This window comes from Hippopotamus amphibius, chromosome 13 (assembly GCF_030028045.1).
Source record: "Hippopotamus amphibius kiboko isolate mHipAmp2 chromosome 13, mHipAmp2.hap2, whole genome shotgun sequence".
Taxonomy (NCBI): Eukaryota; Metazoa; Chordata; class Mammalia; order Artiodactyla; family Hippopotamidae; genus Hippopotamus; species Hippopotamus amphibius.
In genome coordinates, this window is record NC_080198.1 from 100,103,182 (window position 1) to 100,123,543 (window position 20,362).

Below are 20,362 nucleotides of genomic sequence, written 5' to 3' on the forward strand. Positions count from 1 at the left end.
ATACTGTCTGATTTCATTTACAGAACATTCTCAGGGGGCTTCCCTGATGGCGAAATCCGCCTGCCAATGCAAGGGACTCGGGTTCGACTCCTGGGCCAGGAAGATCCCACATGCCGTGGAGCAACGAAGCCTGTGCGCCACAACGACCGAGCCTGCGCTCTAGAGCCCACAAGCCACAACTACTGAGCCCACCTGCTGCAACTACTGAAGCCTGTGCCTCTAGGGCCCATGCTCCGCAACAAGTGAAGCCACCGCAACGAGAAGCCCAAGCATCGCCGTGAAGAGTAGCCCCCACTCGCCACAACTAGAGAAAGCCCGCGCGCAGCAACAGAGACCCAACACAGCCAAAAATAAACAAAATTTTTTTTAAAAGAACATTCTCAAAATGACAAAATTATAGAAATGGAGAACAGTGCTACTCCCGTGGAGTCAGGGATGTGATGGAAGGGGCGGGTGTCACTGTGAAAGGGCAGCAGGAGGGACCCCCTAGTGGTGACTGAATCTTGGCTGAATCAGTGTGGTTCCCTATTTGTGACACTGATGTTTTGCGGGATGTCAGCACGGTGGGGACTGGGTACCAGGGATGTGGGTCTCTCTGTATTATTCTTTACAATTACATGTGAATTGGCAGTTGGCTCAGCATGAAGCATTTGAATGTTTTTGAAGCACTCAGTAATACACACACACACACACACACACACACACACACACACACACAGAGATCTGCATGGAAACACCACAGTGTGGGTGGCAGGTGTTGAGGTGATGTTACCGTTTTTCCTTTCTAGCTCCTTCTCTTTGCATTTTCTCCTTTTCCTACACTGACACTGTATTGCCTTCCTGATTATGACGAGGTGCTTATTTTATTTGTTTTTTGGCCATGCCGCACTTCATGTGGGATCTTAGTTCCTGGACCAGGGATCGAACCCGCACCCCCTGCAGTGGAAGCACGGAGTCTTAACCCCTGGACCGCCGGGGAAGTCTCTATGACGAGGCGTTTTAACCAAGGAAGAGTTTCAGTAGTTAAACATTCACCTATCTTAGCTGCTCTCTGGCAGAACGCCGGGTCCCCAGGCGGGTGTGGCACCTGCCCATCAAAGCCGCAGGTGCCAACTCAGCCATAAGTGCCTTCTGCTCCCAGGACGCAACATGGAAACCCCTCCCTCCCGGAGCAAGTTGGACTTGAGACCGCCCCCCTCTACGAGGCAGCCTTTAAACAGAGAGAGCACTGGCCCATGGGCCAACCTGCGGGTTCTGGACTCACAGAGCCTCAGTCTTCCAACCTATAAAATGGGGGTCATAGAAGATACTTGTATAAGGTCCCTGAGGCCATCACAACGGTGGCCACATACTGGGCGGCTTGAAACAACACATATTTCTCCTCTCACAGTATTAGAGGCTCGGAGTCCAAAATCAAAGTGCCAGCAGGGCCGGGCTCCCTCTGGAGGCTTCTTCCTTGTCTCTGCAGCTTCTGGGGGCTCCGGGCATCCCTGGGCTGTGGCCACATCCCTCCAGTCTCTGTCTTCACATGGCTTCCCCTGTGTCTCAAATCCCTCTCCTTTTTTCTTATAAAGACCCCAGTCAATGGACCTCATCTTAACTAATTACACCTGTAAAGACCCTAGTTCCAAATAGGGTACATTCTGAGGTTTCAAGTAGACTGAATTGGGGGGTGGGGCAGGGATGGACACTATTCAACCTATTACACCATATTTGTGAAGAAAGTTAGAGAACATGATTTATATAAAAGTAACCTATCACATTTTAAGGTTTGGCAGGTGTCAAATAAGAGGATTGCTACACAGTTAGTGATGAACCTGCTTCGTTCTTGATCACCAGGAAATGGTTTTCTGGGTGTTCCTGTGGCAGGGGGAGGGGTGGCAGGAAGGGATGATAGTTGGGGGGGGATGGAGAACATGAGACTGACTACGAGAGCTCCTTTTCGCCGCAACGTTGAAAAAGTTATTGTTTCCTTTACTCGATTTCTTTCACACGAGTCTAGGAGGAAAATACGGTTGTTGGAAGGATAACGCTCATGGTGGAGAGTATACGGGCGATTCAACAGCTTGTGCGGGTGGGGAAAACGCCTGGAAGACGCAGGGGTGGGTGGGAGCCCCTCCCTGCACAGACCCCTTGCATCCGAGCGTCACTGCTGGCACTGCATAGAATGAGATGAAAACTGCAGGGATCACAGCATCAGAGAGGGAAAAATAATGTTTTCTTAATTTCCTGGGAGACTACGGGTCTTTATACACACACACACACACATCTTCCTAGTCGTGTTACTAAAACCATCCAGCATGTGCTAGGCCCCTTCCCGCCCTCCCGGCTCCTGGCTCAGGCCTCGGTGGGCCTCCCTGGCCCCACCCCTGCACTGCCTCCCTGCCCTCACCCGTGGGCCCTGACCCCTCTCCCTCTCTGCAGCTGGGTGATCTTTCTAAAATGCAAACCTGGCCCCCGCCCCTGCTTCCACCTCCCTCCTACAGCTCTCAGCCCAGCCCTCCAGCTGGGGTCCCCAAGGGCAGAAGAGACCTGGTTCCCTGGGGTCCCCAGGCCCACTCACATTGAGGAAAAGAGTGAGGGAATGAAGGAAAGCGTGAACAAGTGAATGCCGCACGGCTGCGCCCCAGCTTTGCGGCCCACTCTTAAGTGGCCCAGTGGTGTTTCCTGCAGGGCGATGTCCTGACCACCAAGTACCAAGTGGACCTGGGGGACGGCTTCAAGGCCATGTATGTGAACCTCACGTTGACCGGGGAGCCCATCCGGCACCGCTACGAGAGCCCTGGCGTCTACCGCGTGTCCGTCAGGGCGGAGAACATGGCGGGACACGACGAGGCGGTGCTGTTTGTCCAGGTCAACTGTAAGTCCATCGTCCCTTTGAGGCCAAGCGTTGCTCCCTGTGACTGAGAGACCTGGTCCCTGGCAAAGCACAGGGAGCCCAAGGGCAGGGAGGCAGGCAGGCTGGGCTCCAGTCCACACCCATGGTGGTCTGTGCAGCAGTGGGGTTGGTGATTGTGGTGGTGATGATGGTGGTGATGGTGGTGGTGGTGATGGTGGTGGTGACAGGGGTGATGGTGGCGGTGGCGGCAGTGGCAGTGGTGGTGATGGTGGTGGTGGTGGTGACAGGGGTGGTGATGGTGGTGGTGGTGGTGGCAGTGGCGGCGGCAGTGGTGGTGATGGTGGTGGTGGCGGTGGCGCTGGTGATGGTGATGGTGGTGATGGTGGTGGTGGTGGTGGTGATGGTGATGGTGGCGGTGGTGACAGGCGTGATGGTGGTGGTGGCGGTGGTGGTGGTGGTGATGGTGGGGTTGGTGGTGGTGATGGTGGTAGTGATGGTGACAGGGGTGGTGGTGGTGGTGATGGTGGTGGTGGTAGTGATGATGACAGGGGTGATGGTGGCGGTGGCAGTGGTGGTGGTGATGATGGTGGGGTTGGTGATGGTGGTGGCGGTAGTGATGGTGACAGGGGTGGTGATGATGGTGGTGAGGGCGATGGTGACAGTGACTGATAGCAGCCTGTGACATGGCCAATGCCCTGATGCCCTCAAACCCCTAACCTTCTTCTGGCCCTTGCAGCCCCCCTGCAGGCCCTCTACCTCGAAGTGGTTCCTGTCGTTGGCATCAACCAGGAGGTGAACCTCACCGCTGTGCTGCTGCCCCTGAACCCCAACCTCACCGTCTTCTACTGGTGGATTGGCCACAGCCTGCAGGTGCGCTGGCCCCGGGCCCTGACGGCCCTGCTCCCCGCAGGCTCCCATCTGGGGTGGAGAGCGGGGCAGGCTCTGCCCTCCATACCGGGCAGGACACGGCGTGTGACACTGTGGAGGTGAGGAAGGTGCACACCAGCCCTTCCTCCACCCTGAGCATCTGCTCGGGGTCTGACTGTGTGAGTGTGGTGGTCGGGGGGCGAATCGGACCAAACCCTGCCTTTTCCTGAGGAAAGACGTGTGAACAGAGTAGGTGACCTGAGTTAGGGTGTGACGAGTGTCACAGAAAGGGGACAGGTGACATGTCTCAGAACTCCAGAAGAGACCAGGCCATTTCTAGTTTGAGTGTGGGGGGTGATCAGGGAAGCCTTCATGGAGGAGGGGCTCCCTGGGCCTGGACCCAACCTCAGAAGCCTCCCCCAGAGCTGTGGGTTGTGTCCTGTGGGCAGTGGGGACCCGAGGGCAGATGCCTGGGGGGAGGCCCTGAGGGCCTTTGCGGGCGAGGCTGCCCATCCTTAGCCTGGGCAGGGCTCCAGGACCCAAGGGGGAGATCCTTCACTCATTCAGCAAACGGCAGCCCTGCAGCCCCAAGCAGAAAGCCCCTAAACAGGGCTGAGGGCCCAGACCGGGAGGGGCTGTGGGCTCTGGACTGTGTCTCCCTGGCGTGTGGAGGTCGAGGGAGGAGCTCAGCCTCCGGGTTCGGGTGGCAACCCAGCCACCTGCAGCCGGGCCCTCGGGGCCGGTCACCGCCCCTCCCAGAGCCTCTGTCTCCCCGTCCGCAAGGTCCGAGGTGACAGTGGGGCCCAATCAGGTGTGTGCACCCACCGCACAGGGTCCAAGGATGAAGAGGCTGCAGCCCACCTGAGCGCGGGCAGGGCGTCGGGGAGGGCAGGTGAAAGGGGTCGGGAGGCCCCGTCCGACAGCCACCAGGGGCCTTTGACACCGTCCACAGGAGGCGGGCTCAGGGCCCCTGGAGGGAAGGGGCCCCGGGGGATGGTGTCTGTGCTGGGCAGCTCAGGACCGGGCGTCTCTGGGGGGGCCCGTCCCAACCCCCTGGGGGGCTCTCAGGGCAGCCCTGGCCGTACCCCGACTGCAGGGCCCGGCCCTGACCCGCACGCGTGCCCACAGCCCCGGCTGTCCCTGGAGAACTCTGTGACGACGCGGTTTGGGGACACGGGAGACGTGCGCGTGACGGTGCAGGCCGCCTGTGGGACGTCAGTGCTGCAGGACTCCAAGGTGGTCCGCGTGCTGGGTGAGTCCCCTCACCCGCCAGGGCGGGCATCGCAGCTTCTCCCTCCCGGGAGCTCAGGGTCGGGGGCAGGCGGTGTATACACCACCGATGTCCTGGTCACCCCGGGGCGGCCCCGGCTGGGCAGAGGGGCCAGCAAACGCAGCTCTGACGCCCCCAGCCTCGCTGGCCTCGGTTTCCCCATCTGTAAAATAAACACTGATGCCTCCCGTGTCCATGGCACTCACAGGCCCCACACGGCACAAATGAGGGTGCGGATGAGGGGCTCGACAAGGTCACCTATCGGTGACAGAGCCGGGATGGGGCGCCAGGTCTGCCCGCCTGCTGGGCGCCTGTCCTCCACGCCCCCGTCACCTAAGGATTATCACGTGATCGTATTAGCTTTGTTGGGAGTCCTGCTCTGAGTCTGTGCCCCATTTATCTGTGCTGACTGGGAGCTCTGAGCCCCCGGGGAAGACATTTACAATAGAAAATTAGTCCTGAGAATGGAAGAGACCACCCCCCTGCGCCACCAGCACCATGTTACCCTCATCATCACACCAATAAAACCTCATTTTGCTTCAGAACAGCCTCTCCTGTGGACAGCAGCCATCAGTTAAATATTTAGGAGACTGCCCTTGGGCGTTCCTTCCTTCACGGGCATGTGGGCACCATGTCCTGAGCCCAGAGCCTTGAAACAGTCATCTGTACCCACACTGCATATTCACAGTTCACAAGACACTTGTCCCTTGAGCTGCTCATCCCTGCAAAACCTCCTCCCATTTTACAAATGAGGAAACTGAGGCTCGGGAGGTATGTGGAGAGGTTGTAGTTCACTCTGAGGCTCCTCGCCACCTACTGCCTGTGGCTCTGGAATAGTCTTCTGAGTCAGAGACCCTGGGGAATGTGAGAGACAGAGAAGGCAGGGACTCTGCTCTCCAGGGACTTTTACTCTGGTGGGGGGACCATGTGAGAGACAGAGAAGGTGGGGACTCTGCTCTCCAGGGACTTTTACTCTGGTGGGGGGACCAGCCCAATCAAAGTCCATGGATCCCTGGCGGACGAGAGGTCAGCATCATAGGGTGTGTATGTCCCTGCGCGCTGACGAGTCAAATCACAGAGCAGGCTTGGCCCTCCCTCCAGGCCGCGCTGTCCTCATCGTCATCTTTGTTGCTGTTGTTATTACTGTTATTAAATGGCAGCCAGTACAGTGGGCCCACCCGGGACGGCACACAGACAGGGAGGAATCCTGCTCTCTGAAAGCGGGTCACAGGATTCGCACCCAGGGCCGGCCCTGGACCATCTGGGAGGTGTGGCCACCGCCCGTGGAGGAAGCAGGGCTGGGCACCCAGGACTGACCCTCTCTCCCATCTCTGCCTCTTTCCAGATCAGTTTCAGGTCGTGCCTCTGCAGTTTTCCAAGGACCTGGACGCTCACAACCCCAACACCCCCGAGTGGAGGGAGGATGTTGGCCTCGTCGTGTCCCGGCTCCTCTCCAAGGTGCCTCCAGCCCACCAGTGGTTGTGGGTGCCTCAGAGATTGAGGGTGGGGGCCGAGCCCCCAGGGCAGGGCAGGGGACGGCGGGCGGGTGGGCTGCCCTGCAGTCCCGATGACCTGTCCTTCAGGCCACTGACAGCGGTGCTTGGAAGCCACTTAGGGCCCTCTTACCTGGCCTTGGGGGACATGCGGCCAGAGTGTCACCTTGCAGGGGAGGGACAGGACTGCATCCTCCATGCACATCTAGTGAGCACCAGCTGTTTGCACAAGACACAGTCACTCTCCTCCAATGGTCCAGAATCTCTTTAAAGTGATTTTCACTTACTCACTGCATTTCTCTTCTGGGCCGGATACTGCAGTCAGAGAGACAGGTTAGAGTGATGGTTACCGTCAGGGAGCTCACAGAAAGCAAAGGCAGTGCATCAGGGTGGGCACAAGGCACTCGAGGCCCTTGGCCCCTCAGTGGGGGGAAACCCAGCCCCCTAGAGTCATCCAAGGCTGTCACAGAGTGAGGCTCACCCTGGCCAAGCCTCCCTTTGGCCCATTAATAATTTGGGTAACATTGTCCTGGGCATTGAAGGATGAATAGGAGTTTGCCAGATGAAGTGCATGGAGTGGGACTTCCAGGAGGCAGAGCTGTGTGGGTTGAGGGGGTTGCGTGGTCAGGAGCACTGACAACCTGGGAGGACAGTAGCCAGGGAGGGGCCTGCTCACCTGGGCACGGTGAGCCCTGAAGGGGGCAGGCCTGGCCGAACAGAAGCTGGTGTGGGGGTGAAAGGCTGAGGGACCCTGAGCACTGCGCTACAGGAGGTGGAAGACAGCGCCATAGGATGCTGGGGCCATGACCCCAGATGTGCAGGGGTCGGAATGGCCAGGACTTGGACAGGCCACGTGGGGAGAGGGGGTGTTCCTGGGGCCCTGGAGGGTGGCAGGGAACACAAGGCCGGCAGATCAGAGTGGCCCTCTGTGTCCCCGCAGGAGACCAGCATCCCCGAGGAGCTGCTGGTGACCGTCGTGAAGCCGGGGCTGCCCACCCTGGCTGACCTGCATGTGCTCCTCCCCCCTCCCAGGCCCACGAGGAAGAGGAGCCTCACGGGCGACAAGGTATTTCCTGCGGCTGCTGGGCTGGGTCCTCCCTGCGCCGCCAAGGGTTTAGTGGTGACTCCGACCAGCCGATCCTCATCACGTGGAGGCTTATCTCTCACCAATCACTGTCCCTCCTCCCCCTTGTGGCTACACAAAGGTCACGGTGGTGGGGGGGTGGGGAACCAGGGCACTGGGTTGGACCACACCCGCAGGGGGTCGCACCACTTTCACTCCCATTTCATTGGCTGGAGCTGTGCACACACCCCTGTCTCGCTGTGAGGGATGAACAGCATCCAGGGGACCCGGGTCACGGTTTCAGGACATCCGACTAGGATGGGGACTCAACCGTGAACGGGAAGCACTTCACACCCTTTAGGACGGCTGTAATTCTGTAACAAGCAGACAGGAACGAGTGGGGACGAGGATGTGGAGAAATTGGCCCCTCATTCACTGCTGGGGGGAGGGGAAAATGGTGCAGCCGCCACGGAAACAGTCTGGCAGGTCTTCAAACAGCTAAACACAGAGTGACCATATGACGTGGCAGCCCCACCCCCGGGAGTGTACCGAAGAGAATGGAAAATGTGTGTCCACACACACGCGTGTGCGAATGTTCACAGCCCCAAAGCGGAGACAACCCAGATGTCCACCCACAGATGAGTGGGTGAGCTGAAGGTGGTCCAGCCACACGGTGGAATATTATTCAGCCTGAAACAGGAAGGGAATTCTGAGCCAGGCTGCCATTTGGATGAACCTTGGAAACATGATGCAAAGTGAAAGAAGACACTCACAGAAAGCCACAGATTGCGTGATTCCATTTATATGAAATGTCCAGAATAGCCAAACTCACAGAGACAGCGCATTGGTGGATGCTGGGAGCTGGGGGTGGGGGGGAGCGGGGAGTGACTGCTGGCCATTTAGGGGGTTTCCTTTGGGAGGATGAAAATGTTCTGGAATTAGATAGTGGTGGTGGTTGCATGGCTCTGAATATACTAAAAACCAATGAATTGTACACTTTAAAAAAGTAAATGTTATCTCAAAAAAAAAGATGAATTAGAACCATAGCCAAGCTCTGGGCTAGTCTTGGAGACGGATGCTCATTTGGACGGTGTGGAAAGAGTGACCTGAGGCAGGGATACAGCAGGACCTGCGGGACCCCTGTGGGGGGGGCGGTAGCTCCCCATTTTACAGACGACGGAAGCGGGGCTCCGTGAGGACACCACCAGGAAGCACAGGGAGGGCGTGGAGCCCCAGCGCCAGTCTGGCCGCAGAGCCGCTCCCGGGCGGCCTCCTGGTGGGCCCGTGGCTGTGCCAGCCGGACCCACAGCCCATCCCCGAGGGCATCCACACCCACACCCGGGGGCTCCCAGCCAAGCCCAGCCCCTGCTGATGCAGCATCTCTGGAGGGGGCCCAGTGGCGGACTGAGAGTCATCCACCCCGTTCCCAGACAAGGATCTGGGAGGAGAGGCTCAGCGCAGCTTGGGGAAGGCTGTAGGGGTCCCAGTTGCCAGCATGGAGCTCAGGGGCTGCACCCACTCGGGGCGCTTTGAAGTGAGGGTTGGAAGGGAAGGAGGTGAGAAACGGGGACACCCGCCCCCCTTGTCCTGAGTGCTCGGAGTAAACCTCACGGCCAAGGTCAGCAAGAAACCTGAGCCACGCATCACGGCCACGGACAGCAGCCACGCCCGCCGAGCCTTGCTGTGTGCGGCACGCAAGGCCCAGGGTGCCACACACTGTGCTCCTACGAATCCTTACGTCGCCCTGAGAATAGAAAGTTACCAAGACTCCTCCAGGCCACAAGGTCAAGGGGCAACCAGGTGTCTTCCCGGATCCTTCAGGTCTGGGGCTGTCGGCCTGTCCTTTACGCAGTCCCCGACTTAGGACCCTCTTTCCGTGAGCAGGGAACGGGCTTCGTGGAGTCCCAGGTGCTAAAACGCTGCTCAGGGAGGCAGCCAGCAGAGTCCCCAGGGAATGTCCTCCCTGAGGCCCCGGGAGCAGAGCCACAGGGACCCCCATCTCTGGAGGGGCCTCCTCCCCCAACAGCTCTGCACCCACCTGTGCAATGGGGTGACACCTGACACCCACGTGGGCTGAGTTGTTCCCTTCTGAACACCAGGAAAGCGTCCCCTCCTGTACGGCCAAACCAGCTGGCCGCCCCAGAGGCCAGCTGCTCCCCTCCCCCACCCCGTGATCCAGCAGCGTCATCTCCTGCGATTTCTCTGCCTCAGGTGTGGGGTCACTCGCCTGCCTGGGTCACCTGTCCTGTCCCTATCTTGTCCTCTTCTTCGTCTTCCACCTCCAAGAAGCCTCCCCTGATTACTTCAGGGGTTGGGGGCCTCCTTGGGCATCCCTGGGATCCCCGACTTCGCTGCACTCCACGGTGCCTACGAAAACTAGAGCTCTCTGAGGGCAGGCCCAGGTCTGCCTTTGTGTCCCATCATAGATTCTTGGTGAGAGTTGGTTGCTGGCGAGTATTCCCATGTTACAGATGAGGAGACGGAGGCCCAGAGAGGCTGAGGGGCCCTCCCCAGCCCCGTGACTCCGGAGGGTCAGGGCAGATGCCCGTCAGCTCTCCTGCTCCCTCTGCTGGGTCGTCGAGGACCTCTCACTCCCCGCTCTGTGCTTTCAGAGGCTCACGGCCATCCAGCAGGTGCTGACCGCACAGAAGATCAGCTTCCTCCTGCGTGGTGGGGTCCGGGTCCTGGTGGCCGTGAGGGACGTGGACACAGGTGAGAGGCCCGGCCTGGGCTCACCTCTGCGGGGTGGGGTGGGCGTGTGTCCGGGCCCCTCAGACGACGCCTGTTACTGTGGACGCTGGGGGCAGAGGGGCGCCCTCTGCTGCCCGCACACTCCTCCTGGCCGGGTGGTCGCCTCCAGTCAAAACGGGGTCAGACCAAGGCCTCGCTGTCCTCCCTGCAGACGCTGCCCGGAGCTCTTGTTGTAATTTCTGTCATTGAGGGTCTCAGGTGATCTCTGTCCCCGCCCCCCACCGTGGACTGTCCTCCCCCGTCTTGGGCAGGAATCTTAGCAGGAGCTGAAGAGCTGCTTTCTGCTCTGTGAAGCCACGTGTCCACACCAGCAGCAGCCTGGACAGAGGGGTTCTGTCCACTTTCTAGGAGGAAGGACCAGGGCCGGGATGTACACAGTGGGGGGCCTGGGTGCCAGGGGTGGGCGGTGCCCCACTGACCACTCACAGGCTGCTTCGCTCACAGAGTCTCCAAGCCTGGGAGGAGGCGGCGGCTACTGGGCGGTGGCGGTCCTCTTCGTCATCGGGCTCTTCGCGGTGGGAGCCTTCATCCTCTACAAGTTCAAAAGGCAAGACCACCTGGCCTCCCTGGGCTGACCGGGCATGAGGGTGGGGCCTGGGGGGCACCTTCCCAGCAGGGCTTGGAGGGTTGTGACTGTGCCTGCGATGGGTCGTGGGGTATGGAGGGACCTTGTCTGGACCAGCTTCCTGGTTCTGAGTCACCTTGAACCCAGAGGGAGACAGCCAGCCACTCACACCCCAAGGAATGTCTTCCACCCCCAGCCTCCTCTCTGCTCCATCCACCCATTTTACAGATGAGGAAACCCAGACTCAGAGAGGTTAAGTGATTTTCCCAGGGCCACACAGCTAAGGAGTGAGGAGTGGGGATCTGACCCCAGGCCATGCCCCTCCACACTCCCCTCGGCACTCATCCACCCCTTCCCCCCCGTGAGCACCATCCAGAGTGGCCGTGTGCCAGGCGCTCCACCGGGAGGGGCTCCGGCGTCCAGATGGAGGGGCTGCACGGGACACCCAGGGCGGGGAAGGGGGACGGTGACACCCAGGGCGGGAGCGGGCAGGGGCTCGAGCCGCAGCTGGGTGGGTGGCAAGCACACCGTGCGGTCATCGGGAGGGGTTATGGGCCTCTCTCCCTCTCTGACCTCATCTGTGGAAGGGGTTTAATGACCCGCAGTGCTGGGGTCACTCGTGGGCACCTCCAGAGGCTGGTGACTCTGCACGTCCGCGGATTCTAGGCCTGGGAGTGAGCAGAACGACCAGAAATTGTCACCAGACTCATTTTCTGCAAAATGCAGCTGCGAGATTTGACCCCGGTGTGTCTCCCCATCTTGCTGGCCCGGCTCCAGTGGCCTCGGGGTCTCCCTGGTCGGGGTCGCCCTTGGGAGCAGTCCAGAGACACGGCTGACCCTCCCCTCCCTGCTGCTCTGAGGCCAAGGGTCCCTCCTCCAGCCCCACTCTTCCCCCAGCCCTGGACCCTTCTGGGTCTCTGTCCTCGAGCACCCTTCCCTCTGGGTGAGAGTCCCCCAACCTGCGGGGCGGCCCAGATGGCAGCAGGGCTGGGTCAGCCTTGAAGACCAGGCCACCATCCCGCCCTGCTGCTGGCCAGCTCTGTGGCCCTGGCCAGTCTCTTTCCCTGAGCCTCAGTTTCCTCATCTGTAAAAGGGGACTAAGCAGGAGGGGGGATGGGAAAGGGGGAGAAGAAGAGGGGGAGGAGGTGGGCAAGAGGAGGAGGGGGAGGGGAGGAGAAGAGGGAGGGGGGAGGGGGGCACAGGGGAGGGGGGAGGGGAGGAGAAGGGGGGGAGGGGGGCACAGGGGAGGAGGGGAGGGGTGGGCAGGTGCGGATGCAGGCCTGCAGGTCCTGCAGACTTTCTCCTCTGCACGGCTCCCTTGTTACCACGATGACATGTTCAGTTGGGACTTTGTGAAAACCGCCCGGCTCAGGCCTGCCTCCAGGCCATGGGGTGTGAGTCCTGAGAGGCTGAACAGAGCACAGTTACAGGCTGCCTCCCAAGTCAGAGCCGAGTTGGAGGCAGCGGCTGGAGTCGGGAGTTGGCCCCACCCCTTTCTCTTTCCCCGTGGACCTCCGTTTGTGCCCAGATGCCCATCTGGGCTTCTCCCCGGACACCTGAGAATGGCAGGGTGGCTGGAGCTGCTTGGGGAGCGAAGGCAGGCCTGGCAGGCTGGGCGTGAAAGGGGCAGAATTCCGGTCTCTTTCAACTGCCTTCTTCAGACCCCCTGAAGGCCAGATTGCTGTTTCCACAAATTGCTCCAGATTCATCGCACACCGTGTACATGGTCCAGGAGGAACCTGCCACTTCATCCTCAGAGGAGGGGGAGGGAGGAGGAAGGGGAGGGACCTTGAGCCGGGCCCAGAAGGCACAAAGAGAGGCAAGGGTGTAAGCACTGGCCTTGACCGGCTTATTACTGAATTAATGGGGGGGGGGGGTTGCCATGGAAACAGTGGATGGAGCACAGTTCTGGGGGACCACCTGGGGAGGAGAGCAAAGCAGACAGGAGCCGGGTAGCAGAGAGAAATGCCCTGTTTGTCCAGGTGCTTTACGCTCTGTGGAGTCCGGGGACCTGAACTTTCCTGGCTGGTGCAGTAGTCAGCGTGGGCTGGGCCTAGCTGCATAACAAACAGCCCCTGAGTCTCAGAGGCTCACAGCCACCAAGTGCTACAGTCCACTGGGGCTGGCCACATGGCCCAACCCTCCCTGGAGCCTGAATGTGCACCTTGCCATCTCATTATGTCCAGAGAACAGCCAGTGTTGGTGAGCGGCTCTGAGGAAGCCCACTCTCCTCCTGAGTCTCGGTTCCCTCATCTGTAAAATGGGACCATGGGCCCTTTTGGGTTTTGCTCTAACTAACTGGAATGTCAAACATGAAGGAGCCTGGCCCAGGGCCCCTGAACCCAGTCCCAGCTGAGGCAGAGGGGGCTGTACCCTCACTCTCCTTTCCCTCTGCCCTGGAGGGGACAGGAACTCGAGGACAGTGCAGCCCCAGAACCCCGGGCAGGGCTCAGCAAGCACCTCTCAGAGCTGGTTGGCATCACATGCCACGTGGGAACGCACGTCCGCCAACCCAGCCAGAGCCCAGACGTGCCGGGTGACGTAGACCTAAAAGAATAAAACACCCTCTCCTTACAACATGCCTCAGGGGAAAGAGACGGACAGTGAGCACCGCACGTGCTGGAGCAGAGGGAAACCCAGGGCTGCGGGAGCTCGTAGGAGGAAGGGCTTCCTGGAGGAGGTGGCTTAGAGCGGAGGCGGGGCGGGAGGCGGACCCAGGAGCGATGTCAGCACCACAGAGGAGTGGCCCGGTGCTCGCTGGGGGCTTCGGGGGGCAGGCATCCCGGGCAGAGCCCTGAGCCCCCGCCTCTGCCCCACAGGAAACGCCCCGGCAGGACCGTGTACGCCCAGATGCACAACGAGAAGGAACAGGAAATGACGAGCCCTGTGAGCCACAGCCAGGACGTGCAGAGCGCCATCCAGGGTGAGGAGTTTATAGATGATGAGCTCCACTCACAGACTCTAGGTAACGCCCCCCTGCCCCGCCCACCCCAGCGGGTCCCTCCCCCACACCCGCCACCTCCAGGCCCAGGGCCAGGCATCCCTTGGGGTGTGTCCCCTCCATCCGATGAGGTGATGACAGGAGCCCCTGGGGTGAAACCAGACCTGTGGACACCCCGCAGCCCCTCAACACCCTGTCCAGTCCCCATGGGGGGACAGAGGGAGAGCTGGCGAAGCTGATCTGTTCTCGGGATGCTGGGGGCCTCTTCTCACAGTCACCCCCTCAGTGCTCCCAGCCCTCCATCCTTGGGGATGGTGATTTCCTGAGCCTTGTGCATGTGGACATAACCACCTGTGCACAGCTCTTTGCAGTTTACAAAGCATCTCTCTTCCGTGATCCCGTTGGCTCCTGCCGTGCCTGGTGGGGAGGACACAGCACCCGCCCGCCCAGCGGCTTCCTTGCGCTGGTCTGGGTTGACTGCTCGTTCTCTTGGGGCGTCTCATGAGGCAGCGTTTGAGGGCTGGGCTGAATCATCTCGAAGCTTCTGTGCTCAGATGTCTGGCAATAATGAGTGCGGTCAGCTAAGCCACTGTGCTGTCCACCTGAATGCCCACCCGGGGCATCTCCGTGGCCGGAGGACAGAGCGGGGACAGCCCGGCAGCGGCCATCACCTCTGCTGACAGTCACACACGGTCCCTTGGGTCTGGCTCTGTGGTTGAGGTGACCACAGTCTGTCCATCTTTGGGGGGCCAGGACACGGCATGATAGGACAGCAAGGCCCCATTCCCGCTCCCCCCCTCAACCCGTGGGGGCACTGGGGCCTGGGAGCCCTGAGACCTGCCTGAGGCCACGGACCTGCGCTGGCCTGGCCACGTGTTGGGCGGTCCGGGCAGGAGTGCATCTCTCACCTCCGCGGCCCCAGGAAGGGCTCCTTTTCAGAGATGAGGACTTGGAGGCTCAGAGATGGACTGTCCCTGCCCAGGGCCGCACAGCTGGTGGGGGAGGGGGCTGGAATCCAGACCCCGGCCCCGCCTCCCCCACTCTCCCCGCCCTTAACCGTCGCTCTCGGCATCTCCTACCCGGCCACCACCCCACCCCCGGGTGCTATGAGGTCCCCAGGGTGCGGCAGGAGGACGCGCCAGCAACGTGTCCCCTCGCGGGTTGTGCTGGCACTGCCCCTTTATCCCCTCTCACCCGGATCTGCTGTGTCCCTGGGACTGTGGGAGGCGGAATCGCTGTCCTCACCTCTTCAATGATTGGAGGTGAGGCTCGGAGAGGGGACATCGCTCACCCAGGCAGCACAGCGGACACGTGGCTGAGCTTGGATCCAAACCCAGGCCGGCTGGACCCCGAAGCCCGTGTCCCTCATCTTCCCCTCGCGTGGCTGGCAGCGGAGCCCCACCTTTCCTCCAGTCCCTGACCTCGTGGGGCCCCTGGCAGTCGGCACCGCGGCCCCGCCGTCTGCCACAGCCACCAGCGCAGCCGGGTTCCTCTCGGAGCAATGCCTGCAGCCTCCCCAGGGCACGGTAATGACAATGCCAGTTTCCTGGGGACTCGCTCCTCGCCAGCCAGGCCCAGGCCCCGTGCTTCCGGACACAGCCCCACGGCCGTGTGTCCATGTGACAGATGGGATGGCCGAGGGTCACAGCCGTCACTCAGCCTCCCAGGTCACTTAGCTGGTAAGAGGTGCAGCCGATTCTGTGCCCCTCCCCCGTGCCGCGGCCCAGGCTTGGGGCCAGCTCCCCACGCGCCCCAAGATCCCTCTGCCCGGGGCGGTGGTGGTCGAGCGCGTCAGGGCCCCACAGGACCTCCCGCACGGCCCAGCCCCCACCTTCGTAGGTGGTGTCACACCCCACGTAAAGGTGGCGGCAGAGGCTCCCAGCGGACCCAGCCTTCCCCAGCTCGGGCAGAGGGGTGGGCGTCCCGGGCAGACGAGAGCACGGCCCTCCTGCCCCCGGAGCCGTTTGCTGTCAAGCCCTGGAGAACAATGACAGCGTAATAATAGGGGATTATTTTAATGGAGCACTTCCTGTGCGCCAGGCCCTGCCCAGATCCTCAGGGGCAGATCCCTCTGGGCCCCCACTGTCCTCCAGGGAAGGCCACATTATAGTCCCCAAGTTTCAGGTGACAGAACCGAGGAGAAGGGGTGACAGGCCTTGGCGAGGTCCCCCCTGCAGGCGGGACGCGTGCCCCCGTGCCCCCGCAGCCCCGCTGGAAGCTCTGGGCCACTTGCCCGTGTTGCACCTGGGAGGTGGGGGTCCCGGGCCAGCTCCTTCCAGCGGCCACGCCTCTGCCCCCGGTCTCAGGCCGCAGCCCTGCCCAGGGGCCCGGCTCACCCCCACGCTTCTGATCAGCACTGTGCCCTTCTCTCTCCTGCCGCCTCCCGGGGCCTCGCCTCGCCGCCCTGCAGTGCCCGCTGCCCGGGGGGGACAGAGCCCCTCCTACATTCCCCTGCTGCCGATGCCGGGGCCGGCCGCTGCAGGTCAGTGGGTGCAGCGGGAGGTGGCGGGCGCGGCCTCACCCCCGGAGGCCCCCTGGGTCCCCTGCTTGTGCCGGCACCGGGAGACCCCACCCTCCATCACCCACTCAGGAGACCTAGGGACCCCCACCGCCTCCGCACCCGCGTCCAGGCACGACCCGCACGGCTGAAGGAAGCACGGGATGCCCCGCACGTTGGCCGAGGCCACACCGTGTCCCGCACGGCCCTCCGACCGTCTCTCTGCCCCTCGGCCCCGGGCGTGTACTCATGCCGGCATCTCTGTGCCTCCAGGGAATCACTCCGGCGTGGTCCTGAGCGTCAACTCCCGAGAGATGCACAGCTACTTGGTGAGCTGATGCCACCGGCGGCAGCGCCCAGAACTGTCTCCTCTCCGCCGCTTCATCCCCCGTGGAGGGCACAGAACCACACGCGCCACCGGCACGAGGCTGCGACTGGCATCCCCTCAGAGACCTCGGAAAAGCCTCTTCCTCCAGCTGTGTCCACACAAGGCGACAGATGCCCTCTGTCCAGCTCAAGCCCGCACAGCACGGCCTCCCAGGGGACCCGCCGGCTCCCGCCCTCCCTGGACACCAGGCCCACGCGCCGCCCGCTGTACCCCACCCCCCGACTCCGGGTATTTCTCTGCCCCTGGACCCCAGACCACTGCCCTGGATGCCCACGCCTGTCACCCCAGCGAGGCCTGACGTCTTGTGGCCGAGGCCGGTCCCCCTGAGACCGGGAGGTGAGCCTGCCGGGCTCTCAGCACCGCAGACCCGCTCTGTGGCCTGCGCCGGGGGCTCCTGTCCCAGCAGAGGGACGCTGGAGCCCGCTTTCTTCCTCATAACCTCCAGGAAGGCAGCTGCCTCTGCAGGGGCATCCACCACCCCCTGCAGAATCCAGAAAGTCTGTTGCAGGCCCTCCCAGCACCACCCTCCATGCCTCCTGCTGTCCTTCCTCTTTTTAAACTGCGGATAATGTAAATACCTCTCTAGGTAGCTGTTTGCGTTTGGTGGGGGCGGCGGGGGGTGGGGGGGGGCGGGTTGTTCAACTTTCTATTTTCATTGCCAGGCAGTAGCCCCACTCTCGGGAACCCCTCTCCCAGAGTGCCCAGGGATGCTGCTCTGCCCTTCCTGGTGGCCTCCGCTCCCTGAGGCCCACGAGGCAAAGGCTCTCCCTGGCTTCCCCCCAATCCAGCCCCCAACGGGGTCCAAGGGATCCAGTGCCTGCACTTCCGCAGGCAGCCAGCAGGCGGCACCCTCGCGCAGGCGTCCCTCCCGCGGGCTCTTGGAGGCCGCAGAGGGACCGGCCTTCTAGATGCCCCGCGTGTTCTGTGCTTCCTCGTTGCTTGAGGGACCCGTATACAAACCCAGGAACCAGGCGAGGTTTCAAATGGCAGAGCCTGAAGGGCCTCCAAGTAGTGTTGCCCCTCAATTTGAAGATGGAGAAACTGAGGCCCAGAAAGGGAGTGACTTTGCCAAGGTCACACAGCAAGACGGCAGCAGAGGCGCCCAGGAGCCAACCCCTGCTCCCCGTGCCGCGCGATTCCACTCGCTCACAGATGCCTAGAATCAGGGACGCTGGGGATATACGGGGGCCGATGTTCACCTTTTGCCTTGAAACTGGAAATCAGTATCCCCTCCCCCCCCCTTCCCCTGCCCCCCAGGCTGGGCTCTCAGGGGGCCGGGGCCTTCCCCCCAGAGGTGGGGACACCAGAGCCCAGGCTAGGAACGCGCTGGCCACGGAGGGTCAGAATGAAGCCTGGGAGCTTCATTAAACCGCCTGCCCAGCAAAGAAGCGTGGCGTGCGGGAGAGAGGCCGGGGATGCGTCCTCACGTCCAGAACACGCGGCCGGCCCTGCATCCTTGTGCAGTGGGGGGCCCTGCAGTCCGGCCCCCTCGCGTCACAAATGGGGACGCAGACCAACCGAGACCAATTCAGAAGGGGTCACTGCAGGTCCCGGGGCAGGCAGCAGAGGTGTTCCTCTCCCCACCCTGTGGCCCGGCGGCTGGAGCTTCCACCCCAGCCCCACGAGCTCGCCCTGCAAGCCGTCCTCAAGACCCTCCTCGGGGAAGGGCTGGGGCAGGGGACCCAGACAGGAGCTGGGGCCTGTGTGGGAAGAGGCTGGGTTCTTGGGGACCTTTGCCTCCTCCCAGCCTGTCTGCAGTCTCCAAAGATACCTTAGGGAACCCTGTGTCCTGCCGTCCACCGCCCCCCCCCCTCCGGCCTGTCCTGTGAGCGTCAGGCCAGGGTCATCCGTCAGCACCGTCCACGTCCGAGGTCAAGGTCAGCAAGGAGTCCCCTGGACACAGCCCCCCAGCTTAGCAGTGCCTGCGGGTGACAACCCCTTTGACCTCCCTTGACCCTCAGCTTCATCCTCCCACTGCTGGGGTAGGGTTTTCCCCTTAGCTATTTGTGTTTTTTTTGTATTTTGTGACATTATTTCTATTAAGAGCGTTTTGGGTGTGTGGACCCAGGAACCTGGGAATAAGTTGGCATCTATACCCTTATACTTTTCCATCCCCATAACTGTACAGGTCGGCACAGAGGTCTATGGATTTATCTGGCTCCACAACCGAGGTTCTGTGTATTTGATGTACAGGTACACGCAGGCCCCTGGGGAGAACAGGCTGGGTTTGGGCAGCTAACGTTTCCTTCAGCTGAGGTTGAGCCCGTACTTCGTATATGCACATAACAGAGAGGCCATCAATTCTTTCTTATTTTTCCTTTTTAAAAATCAATAAATCATTTGTGATGCTTTTAACAAAGATTCAATGCGTACGATCAGCGTTTGCCTTATTACGAACCTATTTGTCAACATTTCCCTAAACACACACCCAGGCCCTGGAATTGTGGCGTCAGGGACCTTGGGGAGGACCGGGAGGACTTCCCGCACTTTGGGGGGTGGGTGCCGTGACAGTGACCATCTCTGCCACTGGATCCGGGACGTGACACCCACAAAGCAGTGATGTCACCACGTCCTCACACCCGTGTCACCTCACTCGCCCCCCAAAGGCCGGCTGAGGGGCCCCAGAGCACAGCCCACTTGGCAAGTGAGGTGCGGAGGCCGGGGCTTGAGGGCCCTGCAGGTGCCCCCGAGCTGGACAGAAGCCCCTCGTCCCTGAAATGTTGTCAGCTTGTCCTTGAGACAGAGCAGCCAGGGGCGGACAGAGGAAGCCCTGACGTGGGCAGATCACCACCCCCATGCACATGTATGCTCACAAACACACACACACACACAGACACACTCACACACACTCACACAGACACACACACAGACACACACACACTCACACAGACATTCATTCACATACTCTCTCTCACACACAGTTACACAGACAGACACACTTATACACACTCATACACATTCACACAGACACAGACACACCCCCTCCTTCCCTGGACCGTAATACATGAGTTCAGTGTCTACAAGCTCAAAACCTTCCTGCCAGATCTCATGCCCCTTTGAACGGTGCCAGGCCCCGGGCTGGAGCCGTGAGTGAAGGAGATGAGGCCACTGGGCCCTGCAGGAGACCCCGGGCGGTTGGGGAAGCTGATGGTGACCACAGGATCCAACAGGGAGGGCGGGGCTGCAGGGGCCATGTTTGAGCCTGGCCAGCAGCACCAGGACCAGGAGGAGGAGGAGGAGGGTGCATGGGAAGCAGGTGGGAGCCGGGGCCATGGGCGGGGGGGTGGGGCGGGGATGCTGTGCGGAGGCCAGAGAGGACTGTAGATGTGTCTCTGTGTGTGTGTTGGGGGGGTGTGTGGGTGTGTGTGTGTGTCTGTGTGTGTGAGATGTGTGATGTGTGGTGCGTGTGGAGAGACAGAGACAGATGGCGAGAGCCGGCACCGTGGGCGTGTCTGGAGAGCTTCAGGACGTGGCCGCCTCCTCTCCCTGCTCAGGTGGCCTCGGGGGGAGGGGAGAACCCCCACTCTGGTGGACGACCTTAGTTCCCACTTCCGCATGTGGGCTCTGTGGGGGCGGATTCCCTGGGGGAGGCTGGTGGGTGTGATAACATCTCTGCTGCTCCCATGTCGATCCATCTGGAACCTTTTCCTGAACGATGGACCAGACTGGGGGCGGGGCACCACGGAGG

At 61.3% G+C, this 20,362-nt stretch overlaps 1 protein-coding gene across 1 annotated transcript in view; it reads left to right on the forward strand.

Moving 5' to 3' along the window:
• The window catches only part of SORCS2 (sortilin related VPS10 domain containing receptor 2), a 489,055-nt gene extending 471,823 nt beyond the window's left edge, over positions 1-17,232 (forward strand). Inside the window, exons 19-27 of the mRNA XM_057705965.1 lie at positions 2,674-2,860; positions 3,576-3,709; positions 4,835-4,958; positions 6,322-6,434; positions 7,410-7,535; positions 10,145-10,244; positions 10,728-10,830; positions 13,668-13,771; positions 16,560-17,232. Of these exons, the coding sequence (XP_057561948.1) occupies positions 2,674-2,860; positions 3,576-3,709; positions 4,835-4,958; positions 6,322-6,434; positions 7,410-7,535; positions 10,145-10,244; positions 10,728-10,830; positions 13,668-13,771; positions 16,560-16,624 (1,056 nt within the window). The 3' untranslated portion in view covers positions 16,625-17,232. The remainder of the gene's footprint in view (positions 1-2,673; positions 2,861-3,575; positions 3,710-4,834; positions 4,959-6,321; positions 6,435-7,409; positions 7,536-10,144; positions 10,245-10,727; positions 10,831-13,667; positions 13,772-16,559) is intronic.
• Positions 17,233-20,362: the final 3,130 nt, after the last annotated feature.